Source organism: Erinaceus europaeus, chromosome 6 (assembly GCF_950295315.1).
Source record: "Erinaceus europaeus chromosome 6, mEriEur2.1, whole genome shotgun sequence".
In the NCBI taxonomy this organism is placed as follows: Eukaryota; Metazoa; Chordata; class Mammalia; order Eulipotyphla; family Erinaceidae; genus Erinaceus; species Erinaceus europaeus.
The window spans coordinates 15,590,898-15,605,134 of record NC_080167.1 but is presented as its reverse complement, the minus strand read 5'-3'; the positions used below and the strand labels follow the sequence as shown (position 1 = coordinate 15,605,134).

Genomic DNA, 14,237 nt, shown 5'->3' with positions numbered 1-14,237 from the left:
AATAACAAAGGCAACAAAATGGGGAAAATGGCCTCCAGGAGCAATGGATTCATGGTGCAGGCACCGAGCCCCAGAAATAACCCTGGAGGCAAAAGAAAGAGAGAGACCTGCAATACTTGTGAAAGCTTTCCTCCTACAGGTTGGGACTAGGGGCTCAAACCTGGATCCTTGAGCACTGTAACATGTGCGCTCAACCAGGTACAGCACCACCCAGCCCCTCTTCCTTTCTATTGCCCCTCTTCTCTCAATTTCTCTCTGTCCTGCCTAATAAAATGGGGGGGGGGGGTTTTGCCAGCAATAACCCTAGAAGCAAAAAGAGAAGAGACCTGGAGCGTGAACCTGACTCCTCACATGGCAAAATACTCATTCTACTGGGTGTGCCACTGTCTGACTCTTTATTTTTATCATCTATTCATTTATTTACTTTTTGCCACCAGAATTATCACTAGAGCTAAATGTCTGCACAACTCCACCACTTTTGGCAGCCAGTTCTTTCCCTTCTAGATAGAAGGTGAGAAACAGAGAGAGGAGAGACCCCAAAGCACTGCTCCACTACTGGTGAAGCTCCCCTCCGCCTCTGCAGGTGCCCCCATGTGGTGGCTGGAGACTTGAACCCAGGTTCTTGCACACAGTAAAGTGTGTATTCTACCAGGTGAGCTATCACCTGCCATCCTCAGTAGTTTTGCAAAAAGCTAGCATAGGGCCAGGGAGACAGTACAATAGTCATGCAAAAGAGACTCATACCTGAGGCTCCGAGACCCAAAGTTCACCATAAGCCAGAAGGGAGCAGTGCTCTGGGAAGGAAAGAAGAAGAAGAAAAAAAAAAAAGCAAAACCACTAACAAAAATGACAAATGTATAGAAACTAATAGATAGGTTAATTCCCCTACTTCCTACATAAGGAGCTGGTTTTTGTGTTGGTGACCACATTTGTTTCATGAAAGAGATCACAGTCTTCCACAGGTCTCAGAGGGAAGGAATCGTAATTGTCTTATCAAACAGATCATCCTGATCTCAAAATGGTCCTCAGCACTGCAGCTGCACCTCCTGAGTCTTTATGTCTCCCCCTCCAGTGCAAGGAAAACTGTTTCTTCCACTCGTAGCCTCATTCTCTCTGTTGTCACTAAGAGTCTGATTCCTTAGCTCACGCCTCACAGATACTCAATTTGGATGCTATAGGCCCACCTCTGAAACTAACAACAGTGAATTCTGTTTGTGAAATTATTCTTTCAGAGTTCAGACACCCTTTGAGAGAAGTCTTCTGATGGCATAGTATAATGTCAAACATATGAAGCATGCTGGATTTGAGTGCTACTGCAACTGGGCCCAGTTGAGTGAAAATAGCATTTGCAGCCTATGATAGAGCACACTAATGATAGTGTAGGCAAAACATTACCATTCTGAATGCCAGCCCATAGCTTTGCAAACTCCACTCTGGTTCCTCTAGATGTGCTGTAGAAGATAGGAGACTGAGCAGCATAGACAGACTGCTGGTGCCAGGACTGGTCAGGGCAAGTGCCAACAGTGAGGCCCTCCATGGAGGACTATTGTGTCCCCACACAGACGGGCCCCTCATATTCCCTTCTCATTGTGGCCAAGTTCTCTGTGTGCCACAGAGATGACCATAACACATAGTAAACACCAGCCAGACAGGTGGTTGGTCTTCCTCAGGCTCCCACATTTAGTAACAGCACCCAAGGCTCAGGACAAAACCCTAATCATGACCAAGGCCTTCCTTTCCCTCCCCTGGCCCCATATTCAGTCTGACAGCAAGTCTCTACACCACCTTGAATCCATCTCCTTCCCATCACCTCCAGTGCTCTCAGACTATCCTGGTCTGAGGGATGCCCAGCTGCCTACCTGATTCCCTCCCTCCTCTGTTGCTCTCCTAGAAAGGTGTCTCCAGCAACGAGCTTTCTACAGACTGTGATAGATTTATAACAACAAGCATGCTATGCCAACTTCCTACCAACAAGGCCCCTTGCCAGTATTATCTCTCACCACCTGCCCCACTCCCCAACCCCCATTCTAGCATGTGGGTCTTCTTTCTAGCCCACAATGTGCCAAGTTCATTCCTTATTCCCTTGGATCTTTGCCTTGGCCTCGTCTACCGTCTGAAATGACTATCTGCTTGGCTCCTGCTCACCACTCAGGTCTCAGTGCTATCTGAAATGTCACTTCCTCAGAAGACTTCTCTAACCAGCCTTTATTTATCTGCCTACCCTCTCATCTCTCTGGTCACTTTATTTTTAAAAGTGAGGTTCTCCTTTCTGATATATATATATATATTTTTCCTTTTGTTGCCCTTGTTTTATTGTTGTAATTATTATTGTTGTTGTTATTGATGTCATTGTTGTTGGATAGGACAGAGAGAAATGGAGAGAGGAGGGGACGACAGAAAGATAGACACCTGGGATTCAGGCGGTAGCACAGTGGGTTAAGTGCACATGGCGTGAAGCACAAGGACCTGTGTAAGGATCCTGGTTCGAGCCCCGGGCTCCCCACCTGCAGGGGAGTCGCTTCACAGGTGGTGAAGCAGGTCTGCAGGTGTCTATCTTTCTTTCCTCCTCTCTGTCTTCCCCTCCTCTCCCTATTTCTTTTTTTTTTTAATATTCTATTTATTTATTTATGAGAAAGATAGGAGAGAGAAAGAACCAGTCATCAGTCTGGCACATGTGCTGCCAGGGATCAAACTTGGGACCTCATGCTTGAGAGTCCAAAGTTTTACCACTGCTCCACTTCCTGGACCAGCCTATTTCTTTTTTTTTTTTTAAGATATTTTTTAATATTTATTTATTTATTTTCCCTTTTGTTGGCCTTGTTGTTCAACATTGTTGTGATTACTGATGTTATTGTTGTTGGATTGGACAGAGAGAAATGGAGAGGAGGGGAAGACAGAGAGGGGGAGAGAAAGACAGACACCTGCAGACCTGCTTCACCGCTTGTGAAGTGACTCCCCTGCTGGTGGGAGGCCAGGGGCTCGAACCAGGATCCTTACGCCGGTCCTTGAGCTTTGCGCCACATGCACTTAACCCACTGCACCACCACCCGATTCCCTCCTCTCACTAGTTCTCTGTCCTAACAATGACAGCAACAATAACAATAACTACAACAACAATTTTTTTTAAAAAAGGACAACAAAAGGGAAAATAAATAAACATTAAAAAATAGAAAGATAGACACCTGCAGACCTGCTTCATCGCTTGTGAAGTGACTCCCCTGCAGGTGGGAAGCTGGGGGCTCGAACCAGGATCATTACGCCAGTCCTTGCACTTTGTGCCACGTGCGCTTAATTAATTTATTTTTTTACTAGAGCACTGCTCAGATCTGGCTTATGGTGGTGCGGGGATTGAACCTGGGTCCTTGGAGCCTCAGGCATGGGAGTCATTTTGCATAACCACTATGCTCTCTCCTCCACCTACTTTCAAACATTTGAACTGCAGGCTAAGGGGCAAATTTATAACTTAAACAACTGGCAAACAGTACTGGTGGTAACAGAGGCGTTGTGAGGTCCGTGTGTGAACCACAGGTCATGGGCAATCTCCGCCAGGCAGGTGCAGAAACTCTGATAAGCAGAAGCTTTGGTGCAGAGTCAATACAGGGCAGCCAGTGAGGGAGCCAGCTAGCAACAGGCAAGAAGTGAGACTGCAGAGAAAAGCAGAGCCTGAGGCAGGAGCTAGTCACTTACCAGAGATATAGCAGTAAAGAAGGATAAACTCCCTTCCTGAAGACTGAGAGCAGCCTGGAACCCAACTCCACTGAAAGAGGGCAGCTCTGGAGAGTCCCAGAATTATCATGGACTAACCCCTAGTCCATATGGTAGCACATGGAAACCCCTGAACCTGGCAGTCACAAGTGCTCGACTTAAAACACAGGTTGGGTGGCCCAGAGTCCTCACCACAGACAGAATTCCAACAAAACATGAAAAATATCACCTAAGATATTTGCTGTCTGGATTGTAGCATTTTGCCCAAGAAGAACTTAAATTCTGGGGAACTGGCCTCATACTCTGAATCTATTAACAGCCCATATGTGAATCCTTCAAAATCAAACTGACTTCCTATAACACCAAATTCTAGGAATTAGACTGGGCAACCAGGATGGGACTTTCACTCGTGACTGATTTTCCTTCTCTAACAAGGGCACTCCTCTCACCAGATCCCCTGAACTGGCACCAAACACACTCAGACAAACATAACTCAGGGTGGGCTTGGTGCTCTCCAGTGGTAGGATAAGAGCTACTGTTGTTATATACTTACAGACAGCAAACACTTTTGAAACTAGTCTCCACTGGTTTCCGACTGCGGCAAAATTAGAGGTTTGGGCTAAACAAATTCATTATCTTAAAGTCTGGAAGGTCAGGAGTCAAAATGGATGTCATAAAACAAGAGGAAATGAGGGTTGCGCTCTAAGAAAGGCTTTAAGAATTTTCTTTGCCGTTTCCAGTTTCCAGAAGTACCCACATTCCCTGGCGTGCTGCCTCTTCCTCCATGCTCAAATCCAACAACATCTGGCTAAGTAGCCAAGGTCTTCAGCTGCTCTCTCTCTGGTTCTCTTCTGACTTTTTTTTTCTTTGCCTCCAGGGTTCTCGCTGGGGCTTGGTGCCTGCATTATATATCCACTGCTCCTGGAGGCCATTTTTTCCACTGTTGTTGCTGCTGTTGTTGAATAGGACAGAAAGAAACTGAGAGGAGGGGAAGATGGAGAGGAGGAGAAAAAGAAAAACACCTGCAGACCTGCTTCACCACTTGTGAAGCCATCCCCCTGCAGGTGGGGCCTTGGGGGCTTGAACCGGAATACTTGAGCCTGTTCTTGTGCTTCGCACTATGTGCACTACAGCCCAGCCCCCGACATCTGTTTGTTTGTTTGTTTTTTCCTCCTCCAGGGTTATTGCTGGGCTCGGTGCCTGCACCATGAATCCACCGCTCCTGGAGGCCATTTTCCCCCCTTTTGTTGCCCTTGTTGTAGCTTCGTTGTGGTTATTATTATTGCCCTTGTTGACGCAATTCGTTGTTGGATAGGACAGAGAGAAATGGAGAGAGGAGGGGAAGACAGAGAAGGGGAGAGAAAGATAGACACCTGCAGACCTGCTTCACCGCCCGTGAAGCGACTCCCCTGCAGGTGGGGAGCTGGGGGCTCGAACCGGGATCCTTACGCCGATCCCTGCGCTTTGCGCCACATGCGCTTAACCCACTGCGCCACCGCCCGACCCCCGACATCTGTTTTTAAGAACCCTGTGATTACATTGGGTCCACCCAGATAATCCAAAATAATCATCTCACTATTTTTTTTTCCTCCAGTGTTACTGCTGGGGCTCGGTGCCTGCACCATGAATCCACTGCTCCTGGAGGCCATTTTTTCCCTTTTATTGCCCTTGTTGTTTTATCATTGTTGTGGTTATTATTGTTGTTATTGCTGTCACTGTTGTTGGATAAGACAGAGATAAATTGAGAGAGGAGAGGAAGACAGGAGGGAAAAAAGATAAGACACCTGCAGACCTGCTTCACCACTTGTGAAGCGACTCCCTGCAGGTGGGGAGCCAGGGGCTCGAACCAGGATCCTTACGCATCTCACTATTCTTAATGACTGCCAATAGCTACATCAATTCCTCTTTGCCTGGAAACATATTTATAAGTGAATGAATCCCCTCTACCTCCTCTAATTCTTTATCCCAGGCTCATCCCAGTTGTGTTAACCTTCTTCCCCATCCATAAGGATGGCAACTAGCCAATCAGTACCGACAGAAAGCAGATTATTTGGTCCTGGACTACTAAAGTGAAGAAGCTATAAACAGGTAACAGAAACACTGGAGCTTCATTCTGGGAAAAGTGATCCATAATTTTTTAGTTCCAAGGGGACGGGGAGATAAATATTAAACCTGATGGCAGGGGAAACTGCCCATGCAGATAGGAACTATGCAAACACATACTCCATCTACTTAGGCACCCTTCCTCAGGGAAGCCCTTACATCTGACTCACTGTTTTCATCATAGCCTTTATTATTTGTTCTAAATTTGTCAGTTTGTCATTGTCCCATACCCCATCCAGATCTGTGGAAATCTTGGGGACAGATTATCTTGCTCACCCCTGCAGCCCCAGACCTATACCAGTGAACCTTGAATGAACACTGACCGAACACAAAGGAAGTCAAGAGACTTTTTTTTTAATATTTATTTATTCCTTTTTGTTGCTCGTTTTATTGCTGTAGTTATTGTTGTTGTTGGATAGGACAGAGAGTAATGGAGAGAGGAGGGGAAGACAGAGAGGGGGAGAGAAAGATAGATACCTGCAGACCTGCTTCACTGCTTGTGAAGCGACCCTTCTGCAGGTGGGGAGCGGGGGCTCGAACCGGGTTACTTACGCGCGTCCTTGTGCTTTGTGGCATGTGCGCTTAACCCATTTCACTACCGCCCGACTCCCCAAGAGACTTTCTTAAACTGTTTATTTTAAGCTAATTTAACCTTCTGTATGACTGGTTTCTTTTTACAATTAGTTATCATGTCTAGCTTTAGGAAGCTCCTCTATCAAAAACTTAAAATTTGGAAGACACAGTATTTTAAAATTTCAGTCCTTTGATCCTCCTTCAGTCTGGCAAAGACTCCCATCCTGGGTCAGCAAAAGAAGGGCACACATATTTGAGGCTACCTTCAAGAACTGTGCATGCCAACGTCCAGATTAAGAGATCTCCTCATATAACCACTTAAGCAGAAACCCACTGGCCAGAAGGCTGGTGCTTACCTCTAAACATATAAAAGACATTCTTGTCCCCTAAGACTTTCACACCAATGCACCCTAATAAGGAGCTGCACAGAAAGTAGGGAAGTGAAACCAAAACCAAGCTCAGAAAGCTATATACGTGGATATGTTCAGAATCTGTGTGGGAGATTTACATGTGTGGCATTCCTTAAAATGTTAAGAGGGCAAGAAACATGAACTATGTTCTAGAGTCCGTAGCTTCATTGTGGAGCAAACAAAGAATGTATCTACTTAGTGTTTGTCAAGCAGGCATCTCCAAGACACATTACAAGAAGCCGATCAGTTAGATGTATTCTCTTTTCTATTTTTTCCCCTCCTCCTCTCAGTCAGGAAAGAGGAAGGCTTAGAAAAGGTAAACAAGGGGTTCCCCCTCCCCCATCATCTAAGGTCAGTCTCAGTGTGCTAGAATGCCACCTGCAAGGTACCCAAGTGGGCTGTGGAGGACAAGTACTGACAGTCCTCCAATACCCTCCCTACTCCCCCACTCAAAGTCAGTCTTGCCAAAGAGGCTTCTGGAGTTCAAGACTGCATGTTCAGATCATATTCAGAATTCCTAGACCACTTCATAGGAATAGGAAAAAAATAACCACAACTTCCCCTGCACTTGGTTCCTCCCCCAAAGAGCTGTTAGACTCATCTGGAAACAGCTGGAAGGCGGCAGTTAACAGGAAGCCAAACCAAAAAAAAAAAAAAAAAAAAGCACAGCATGTACCAGTGAGAGTTAGGCAGCTAGAACGAAGAGGCCAGAGGACAGACAGGAAACTGAAGTTAGAAAGAACCTAGGCCAGAAACAGTCACACATGAGGAGGTCCAGCTAGCTAGTCTTCTAAGTTGCCCAAGAAAAAGAAAATCTGGAGAAACATACCCCTGGTGAAGGCTCACACTACAAGTCCAAGGAAGTCAGCCCACCTCTAGCAAAGGCTACTCTCTGCCGCCACCCCGACCCTAATAACCAGATAGTGGTCAGCACTATTCTCTCACTTCCCTTTCCCAGAGGCTACAGTCCAAACAACTGGTTTTGAGTCATTCCTCTATCAATATGTCCCAAGCTCCCACACTGCCAACGGAACCTCAGAGCCCTCTAAACCAGCCTCATACAGAAACAAAGAGCATCTTCACGCTAATGACTGGCAGATACTCGTGGGGGACCTGCAGTGGCAGGACTCTGGCCCGAGGAGTAAGGGAAAAGCAAAAGGGTAGGGCAGGCAGACCGGCGCTCCTGAAGAGCAAGGAAAGCCTCAAACCAATCCCGTGGTGGATTTTGCAATCAGGAAAGTTAACTGAGCAGTGGCCAGCTGCCAAAATATTCTTGAAGGAGGTGAAAGAAATGTCATTATTAAAATTCTTAGGTGCTATTTAATAAGCCTTTAGGTTATCCAAACTGGGGGGGGGGGTGACAGAAAGACAGGTTTGTTTTTTTTTCTCTTTAGCAGAGTTTAGGTGAGATCTTTCTGGCCTATGCCTCCTGCTTTCTCTCAATCGACCCATTCTGTCCCGACAGAATGGGTTTGAGTTAAAAAAAAAAAAGAAGAGAATTAAGATATCTTTTTAAAAAAATATTTATTTATTTATTATCTTTGGTTGCCCTTGTTGTTTTACTGTTGTAGTTATTGATGTCATCGTTGTTGGATAGGACAGAGAGAAATGGAGAGAGAAGGGGAAGACAGAGGGGGAGAGAAAGATAGACACCTGTAGACCTGCTTCATCGTTTGTGAAGCGCCTCCCCTACAGGTGGGAAGCCGGGGGCTCACACCCGGATCCTTATGCCAGTCCTTGAGCTTTGTGCCACGTGCACTTAACCCCGCTGCGCTACCGCCCAACTCCCAGAGAATTAAGGTATCTTAATGAAACATGTTTCTGACTCTCACCTCTCTAGGTTTTGGGTTTTGGTTTTTTTTTGGTAATATTTACTTTGTTAAATAAGAGAGAAAAACTGAGAGGGGAAGGGAAGATAGTGAGGGAGAGAGAAACATCTGCTCTTCATCTCTCAGGAAGCTTATGCCTCAGCTGGTAAGAACCAGAGACTTGAACCTAGGTCCTTGCACACAGCAGTTTGTGTGCTCAACCTGGTGCTCCACCAGCTGGCTCCTCTTACCTCTAGTTTTGCTTGAAAGGGCTCTTTCAAGGTGTAGCATATGCTATGAACTAGCTCGGTCTGACTCCAGCAAAGTGCTCAAAAACCTGTGAGTAAGTGGGGATTAGTGTGTCCAGGGCTGTGATCTCAATACCACTTGTTTATTTTTTTAAAAGGTGGGGGGCAACAGTAGTGCAACAGGTTAAGCACACATGGTGCAAAGCTCAAGGACCAGTGTTAAGGATCTGGGTTCGAGCCCCTGGCTCCCCACCTATGAGGGGTTGCTTCACGAGTGGTGAAACAGGTCTGCAGGTGTCTATCTTTCTCTCTCCTACTCTGTCTTCCCCTCCTCTCTCCATTTCTCTCTGTCTTATCCAACAATGACAGCAATGACAATAATAATTACAACAATAAGCAAGGGCAACAAAAATGAGAAAAAAAAAATGGCCTCCAGGAGCAGTGGAACTGTAGTGCAGGCACCAAGCTCCAGCAATAACCCTGGAGGTGGTAAAAAAAAAAAAAAAGAAAGAAAGAAAGAAAAAAAACAACAGGACATCTCCACAGGCTCTGTGCCAGCTTAAATTGGCAAGACAAAAGAATTCCAGCAGAGCCTGGTCAGTGTGCCACGTAGGGGGGACAGGAGATTGCTGGGGGTAAAGTGCTACAGCCATGTGGCAAACCCTCTGGGAAACTTTGGAGAGGAAATGGGGGGGTGCATTTCAGGAATATAACAAAGGAACAAGTCGACTAATAATTTAATTAGAGGATACTAACCAAAGCCATGTATCTACTGAATAGTTTTAATTTCAGGTAAATATGCAACTGTTTTAGATGGATATATTTGGGGCTCAGGGTTAAAAAAAAAAAAGGAGGTACTGCTATTCTTACACTGTTTGTGGAGTTTCCTAGGAAACTTTTCCTGTGTTGCCTGCAGAGGGAGGATAGCCCAGTCAGTCCAGCTACTAGTGCTACAGCCCACTCCCCAAAGACCCAAAGATCCTAGCATGAGCTCTGCGGTCAATCCTAAATTCTTTTGCTGAGGCAGAGCTTACCCAAAGCAAATCCCTAACAGAGATACACTGAAGTGGGAGTTGGGCAGTAGTACAGCGGGGTAAGCGCAGGTGGCGCAAAGCTCAAGGACCGGCACAAGGATCCCAGTTCGAGCCCCGGCTCCTCACCTGCAGGGGAGTCATTTCACAAGCAGTGAAGCAGGTCTGCAGGTGTCTGTCTTTCTCTCCCCCTCTCTGTCTTCCCCTCTCCATTTCTCTCTGTCCTATCCAACAACGATGACAGCAATAATCACTACAACAATAAAACAACAAGGGCAACAAAAGGGAATAAAAAAAAAGAGAGATACACTGAAGAAAAAGGAGTGCAAAAGGCAGCTTCCACCTAGATGTTGAAAAGCAGGAGTCCAAGGCTGGGGAGGAAGCAGTTGTGCAAAATTAATTTCACGCCTGTCTGAGTCTCCAAGGCTCCGGGCGTCACCATAAACCAGAGTTAAGCAGTGCTCTGGTAAACAAATAAGTAAATAAATAAATACATACAGAAAAAATCCAGGTATTTCTGGCCTAAGAAAAAAGGAATGGCTGCCCAGGCAGATCCACATTTCAGGATGGTGTCTGGGATGCCTGCCTAAACTCTGACATCTCCAATATAGTGTTTCAGAGGCGGCCAGGGAACCTCCAACTTGCCAGTAGGTCAGGCTGCACCTCCAACAGCTGAGGCTTCAGAAATCTTGCTAGGAGGCACCCTGAGCCCCTCCCAAGGCACGCGGGGGGGGGGGGTGTTCCCAATAAAGGAGGTGTCAAGGGACCCAGCCTATCTCTGATGAGACAATAAGAAAAGCAGCCAACATTTCTGGAGCATCTAACTGCATGCCCGGCACTGGAATGAGCAGTTATCACCTTTCAGGCCCACAATAGCCAGTGGAAGCAGATACAGACTGTCACCCCGCTTCAGAAAGGAGGAAACACATCCCTGAAATAGTGGAGCCTGCGCTTCCCTCCCCCGGACTGGAGGTCTGGCTAAACCGCTCACTCCTCGGCGGTGCTGGAAACACACAAAGCGAGGGGGGGGGGGGGTGTGTGGAGGGAGTCGAGTAACACAAGGTGTAGCCTGTATTTCTCTCTCTTGTCCCAAATCGGGGACCTGGGACACTGGAGAGGAGGCCCGGGCGGCGGGCGTGAGGCCAAAAGAACCCAAAAGACATGTTGGTCAGGCCGAAAGCGGAGGACCCCGGGCCCTTATGCCCACGGGGGCTGCGTGCTGCCGGGTCTCGGGTGCAGCTGGGCGGCCCCGCCGGCCACACGGGTTCTGCTCAAGCAGGGCGCCCGGGGGGCGGGGGCGGGGGCGGGGGTCCCGGGCCCCTACCTGTAGGCCAGGGTCATGCACTCGAAGAGCTTGGTGAGCGACGCGTCGATGGACAGGTGGCAGGAGCTGGTCTTGCCGAAACTGTAGGTCTGGCACGTCTGCTTGTTGACCGTGTCGAAATCGTAGCCCTTCTTGGGCGGGTGCTCGCGGTGCGGCGAGGACACCATGAAGTGGCCGCTGTGAATGATCTGCTGGCGGTGTGGCGGCTCCTCGCGGCCCGGCCCGGCCCGGGACGGCGGCGGCGCGGCGCTCCCGTGGGCCCGGGCCAGGGCGGCCGCTCCGGAGGCGGACGGCGGGGACGGCTCATCCGTGTCCGAGTCGTCGTCGTCGTCCTCCGGCACCCGGGGCTTCAGCAACACCGAGCGGCCCCGACTGCGAGGTCGGCGCGGGGAGCACATGAAGACGTCGGCGGCCATAGGGGTGCCGGGCAGGGGTCATGCCCCGGGGTCGCGGGCGACGCGGGCGCACGACGAAGGCTGAGGGGGCGCCGGGCGGCTCGGCCCGCGCGCCGACTGTCCGCGGGCGCGCGGCGGGGCGGGAGCGGGAGGGCACGGGCCGACGGGGCCGCCTCGGCGCCGGCCCCGGCGTGACGTCAGCCGCGAGTCTCGGCCAATCGGCTGGCCGCGTCAGCCTCTTAAAGGCGCAGGGGACCTTTCTCCTAACGGCGGACAAAAAATAAAAAGGGAGGGGGAAACAGTGGTCACGCCTCCCAGGCCCGCCCTCCCCCCCCGCTTTCTTCTGGCTCTCGGGGGTGCTGGCGGCTTTAGCAACCTGGGCTGGTAGTCCCGGGGACGTGGTCTGGAAGGACAGCGGCGGGGTGGCACCTGGGAGCCTTCCGTGCTGCCTCGCGGCCGGCGGGGCGGGCGCTCCACGTGGTGGGAGTGGGGCTCCTCCCTCCCCGGCCAGGGCCTGGGCCGCCCGGAACTGTGCCCTGCAGCCCTTCCCGGACGCCGCTGCGCCGCTTGCGGAGCGCCCCCGTTTCACAGATGAGAAGACCGAGCCCCGGGCCGCCAGGAAACAGTCCCCTAACGCGAGAACGTGCCTCACGGCGTCCTCAGGTCCAGAGGGCGGAGACTGGCGGCGCCCAGCGGACGACTTTCCAGGGGCATCACTGCCACCAGCTCCTGGGACTGCAACTCACATATTGTCCCTGATGTTCTTCCCCTTCTTCCCGGGTACTAGCTTCCTGCTCACACGCCACCTTAGCTGTGAAGATTCACTCATGTCCTGAGAATACTTCTGTTACTTGATTTTAGGTGATGGGGATCACACAAGACCTGTGTTCTGCTCACTGCTGAGCCACTTCTCCGCCTCTGTCGTCCTTCCTGGGTGGGGGGAGGAGCTGGGTGGTGAAACCGGGTTCGAGCCTCGGGGTTCAAACTCCCGCACCCCACCTGCAGGGTGGGTCGCTTCACAAGCCGTGAAGCAGGTCTGCAGGTGTCTTTCTCACCCCCTCTCTGTCTTCTCTCTCGATTTTTCTCTGTCCTATTCAGCAACAATGACAGCAATAATAACAATAACAACAACGATAAACAAGAACAACAAAAGGGGGAAAATGGCTCCCAGGAGCAGTGGATCTGTAGTGTAGGCAAAAAAAAAAAAAAAAGCTTAACTTGGGTAGCCAGGGAGGTGGTCCAGTGGATAAAATGTTGGGCCCTCATGCTCTGGTTCTCATAATTATATTTTTAATTGTACTTATTTGTTTTTACTGACACCAAGGTTATCACTGGGGCTCAGTGCCAGCACGATGAATCCATGCTCCCAGCAGCCTTTTTTTTTTTTCCTTTCTTTAAGATTTATTTTATTAATGAGCAAGATAGGGGTAAGAGAGAGAGTGTGTGTGTTTGTTAGAGCATCACTGTGCTTCCAGGGATCGAACTTGGGACCTCATGCTTGAGAGTCCAACACTATCCACTGTGCATGTCCTGGATCACTGGCAGCATTTTTAAATTTAATTTAATTTTTATTTGATAGCACAAAGAAATTGAGGAGTGGGGAAGATTGAGAGGGAGAGAGACACCTGCAGCACTAACTCACTGCTTGTGAATCCCCCACACACACACATAAGCATAGGGCCCAGGGGCTTAAACTTGTGCATGGTAACATGTACTTTTTTTTTTTAACCAGAACACTGCTCAGTTCTGGCTTATGGTGGTGCAGGGGATTGAAACTGGTACGTAGGAGTCTGGAGTCTCAGGTATGTGAATCTGTTTGCATAACCATTATACTATCTACCCCCTGTGGTAACGTGTACATTCTACCAGGAGCACCACTGCCTAGCCCCTAAATAAGTAAAGTTTAAAAAGAGAGAGCTTGGTGGCTGGGCAGTAGTGCAACGGGTTAAGTGCACATGGTGCAAAGCACAAGGACTGGTGCAGGTGTCTTTCTCTCCCCCTCTGTCTTCCCTTCCTCTTTCCATTTCTCTTTGTCCTATCTATAAGACATTAACAACAGCCATAACTACAACAATAATAAAAAAACAAGGGCAACGATAGGGAAAATAAATATTTTAAAATTAAAAATAAAACCTTAAAAGAGAATAAACCAGTCAGACCAGAGGTATCTAGAAATTCCTAATACTCACCACTGTTTAAGCTACAAAAACAACGATTTAGTAGAATTTAACCTTAAATTTGGCACTTTGGGACTCAAAGCCAGCCTGAGATGGGCCTTCACCACTTGTGAAGCTTTCCCCCTGCAGGTGGGGACCAGGGGCTCAAACCCGGGTCCTTGTGCATTGCAACATGTGCATTCAACCAGATGTGCCACCACCTGGCCCCTCATAATGTGATTATTTTTATTGTTGGTGTGTGCAAGCGCACTACTCAATGTTAAATATCACCTGCAACAAAACCAAAAAAAAATATTACATGCATATTTGCTTTTAACTTAGAAGAATCAGTACGGGTTTCCTAGAGATAACTCCTTAAAGCTGAGATTGCAAACTGGCAACACTCAGATCATGCACAATGCATCAGTATGCTTTGTTAATCACCATCACTTCTTTCTTTCTTTTCTTTTTTTTTTTCCGCCTT

The 14,237-nt window shown here is 48.6% G+C and overlaps 2 protein-coding genes across 4 annotated transcripts in view; both read right to left on the bottom strand.

Annotated features, from left to right (window-relative positions):
* The window catches only part of MLXIP (MLX interacting protein), a 72,845-nt gene extending 60,495 nt beyond the window's left edge, over positions 1-12,350 (bottom strand). The window contains exon 1 of one of the 3 annotated variants that reach the window (XM_007539811.3): positions 11,203-12,350. In XM_007539811.3, the coding sequence (XP_007539873.1) occupies positions 11,203-11,618 (416 nt within the window). In that variant the 5' untranslated portion in view covers positions 11,619-12,350. The remainder of the gene's footprint in view (positions 1-11,202) is intronic. The other 2 variants (XM_060193147.1, XM_016184959.2) reach the window with 2 other exon arrangements.
* The window catches only part of BCL7A (BAF chromatin remodeling complex subunit BCL7A), a 236,299-nt gene that overhangs the window by 166,944 nt on the left and 55,118 nt on the right, over positions 1-14,237 (bottom strand). The window lies entirely within an intron of this gene.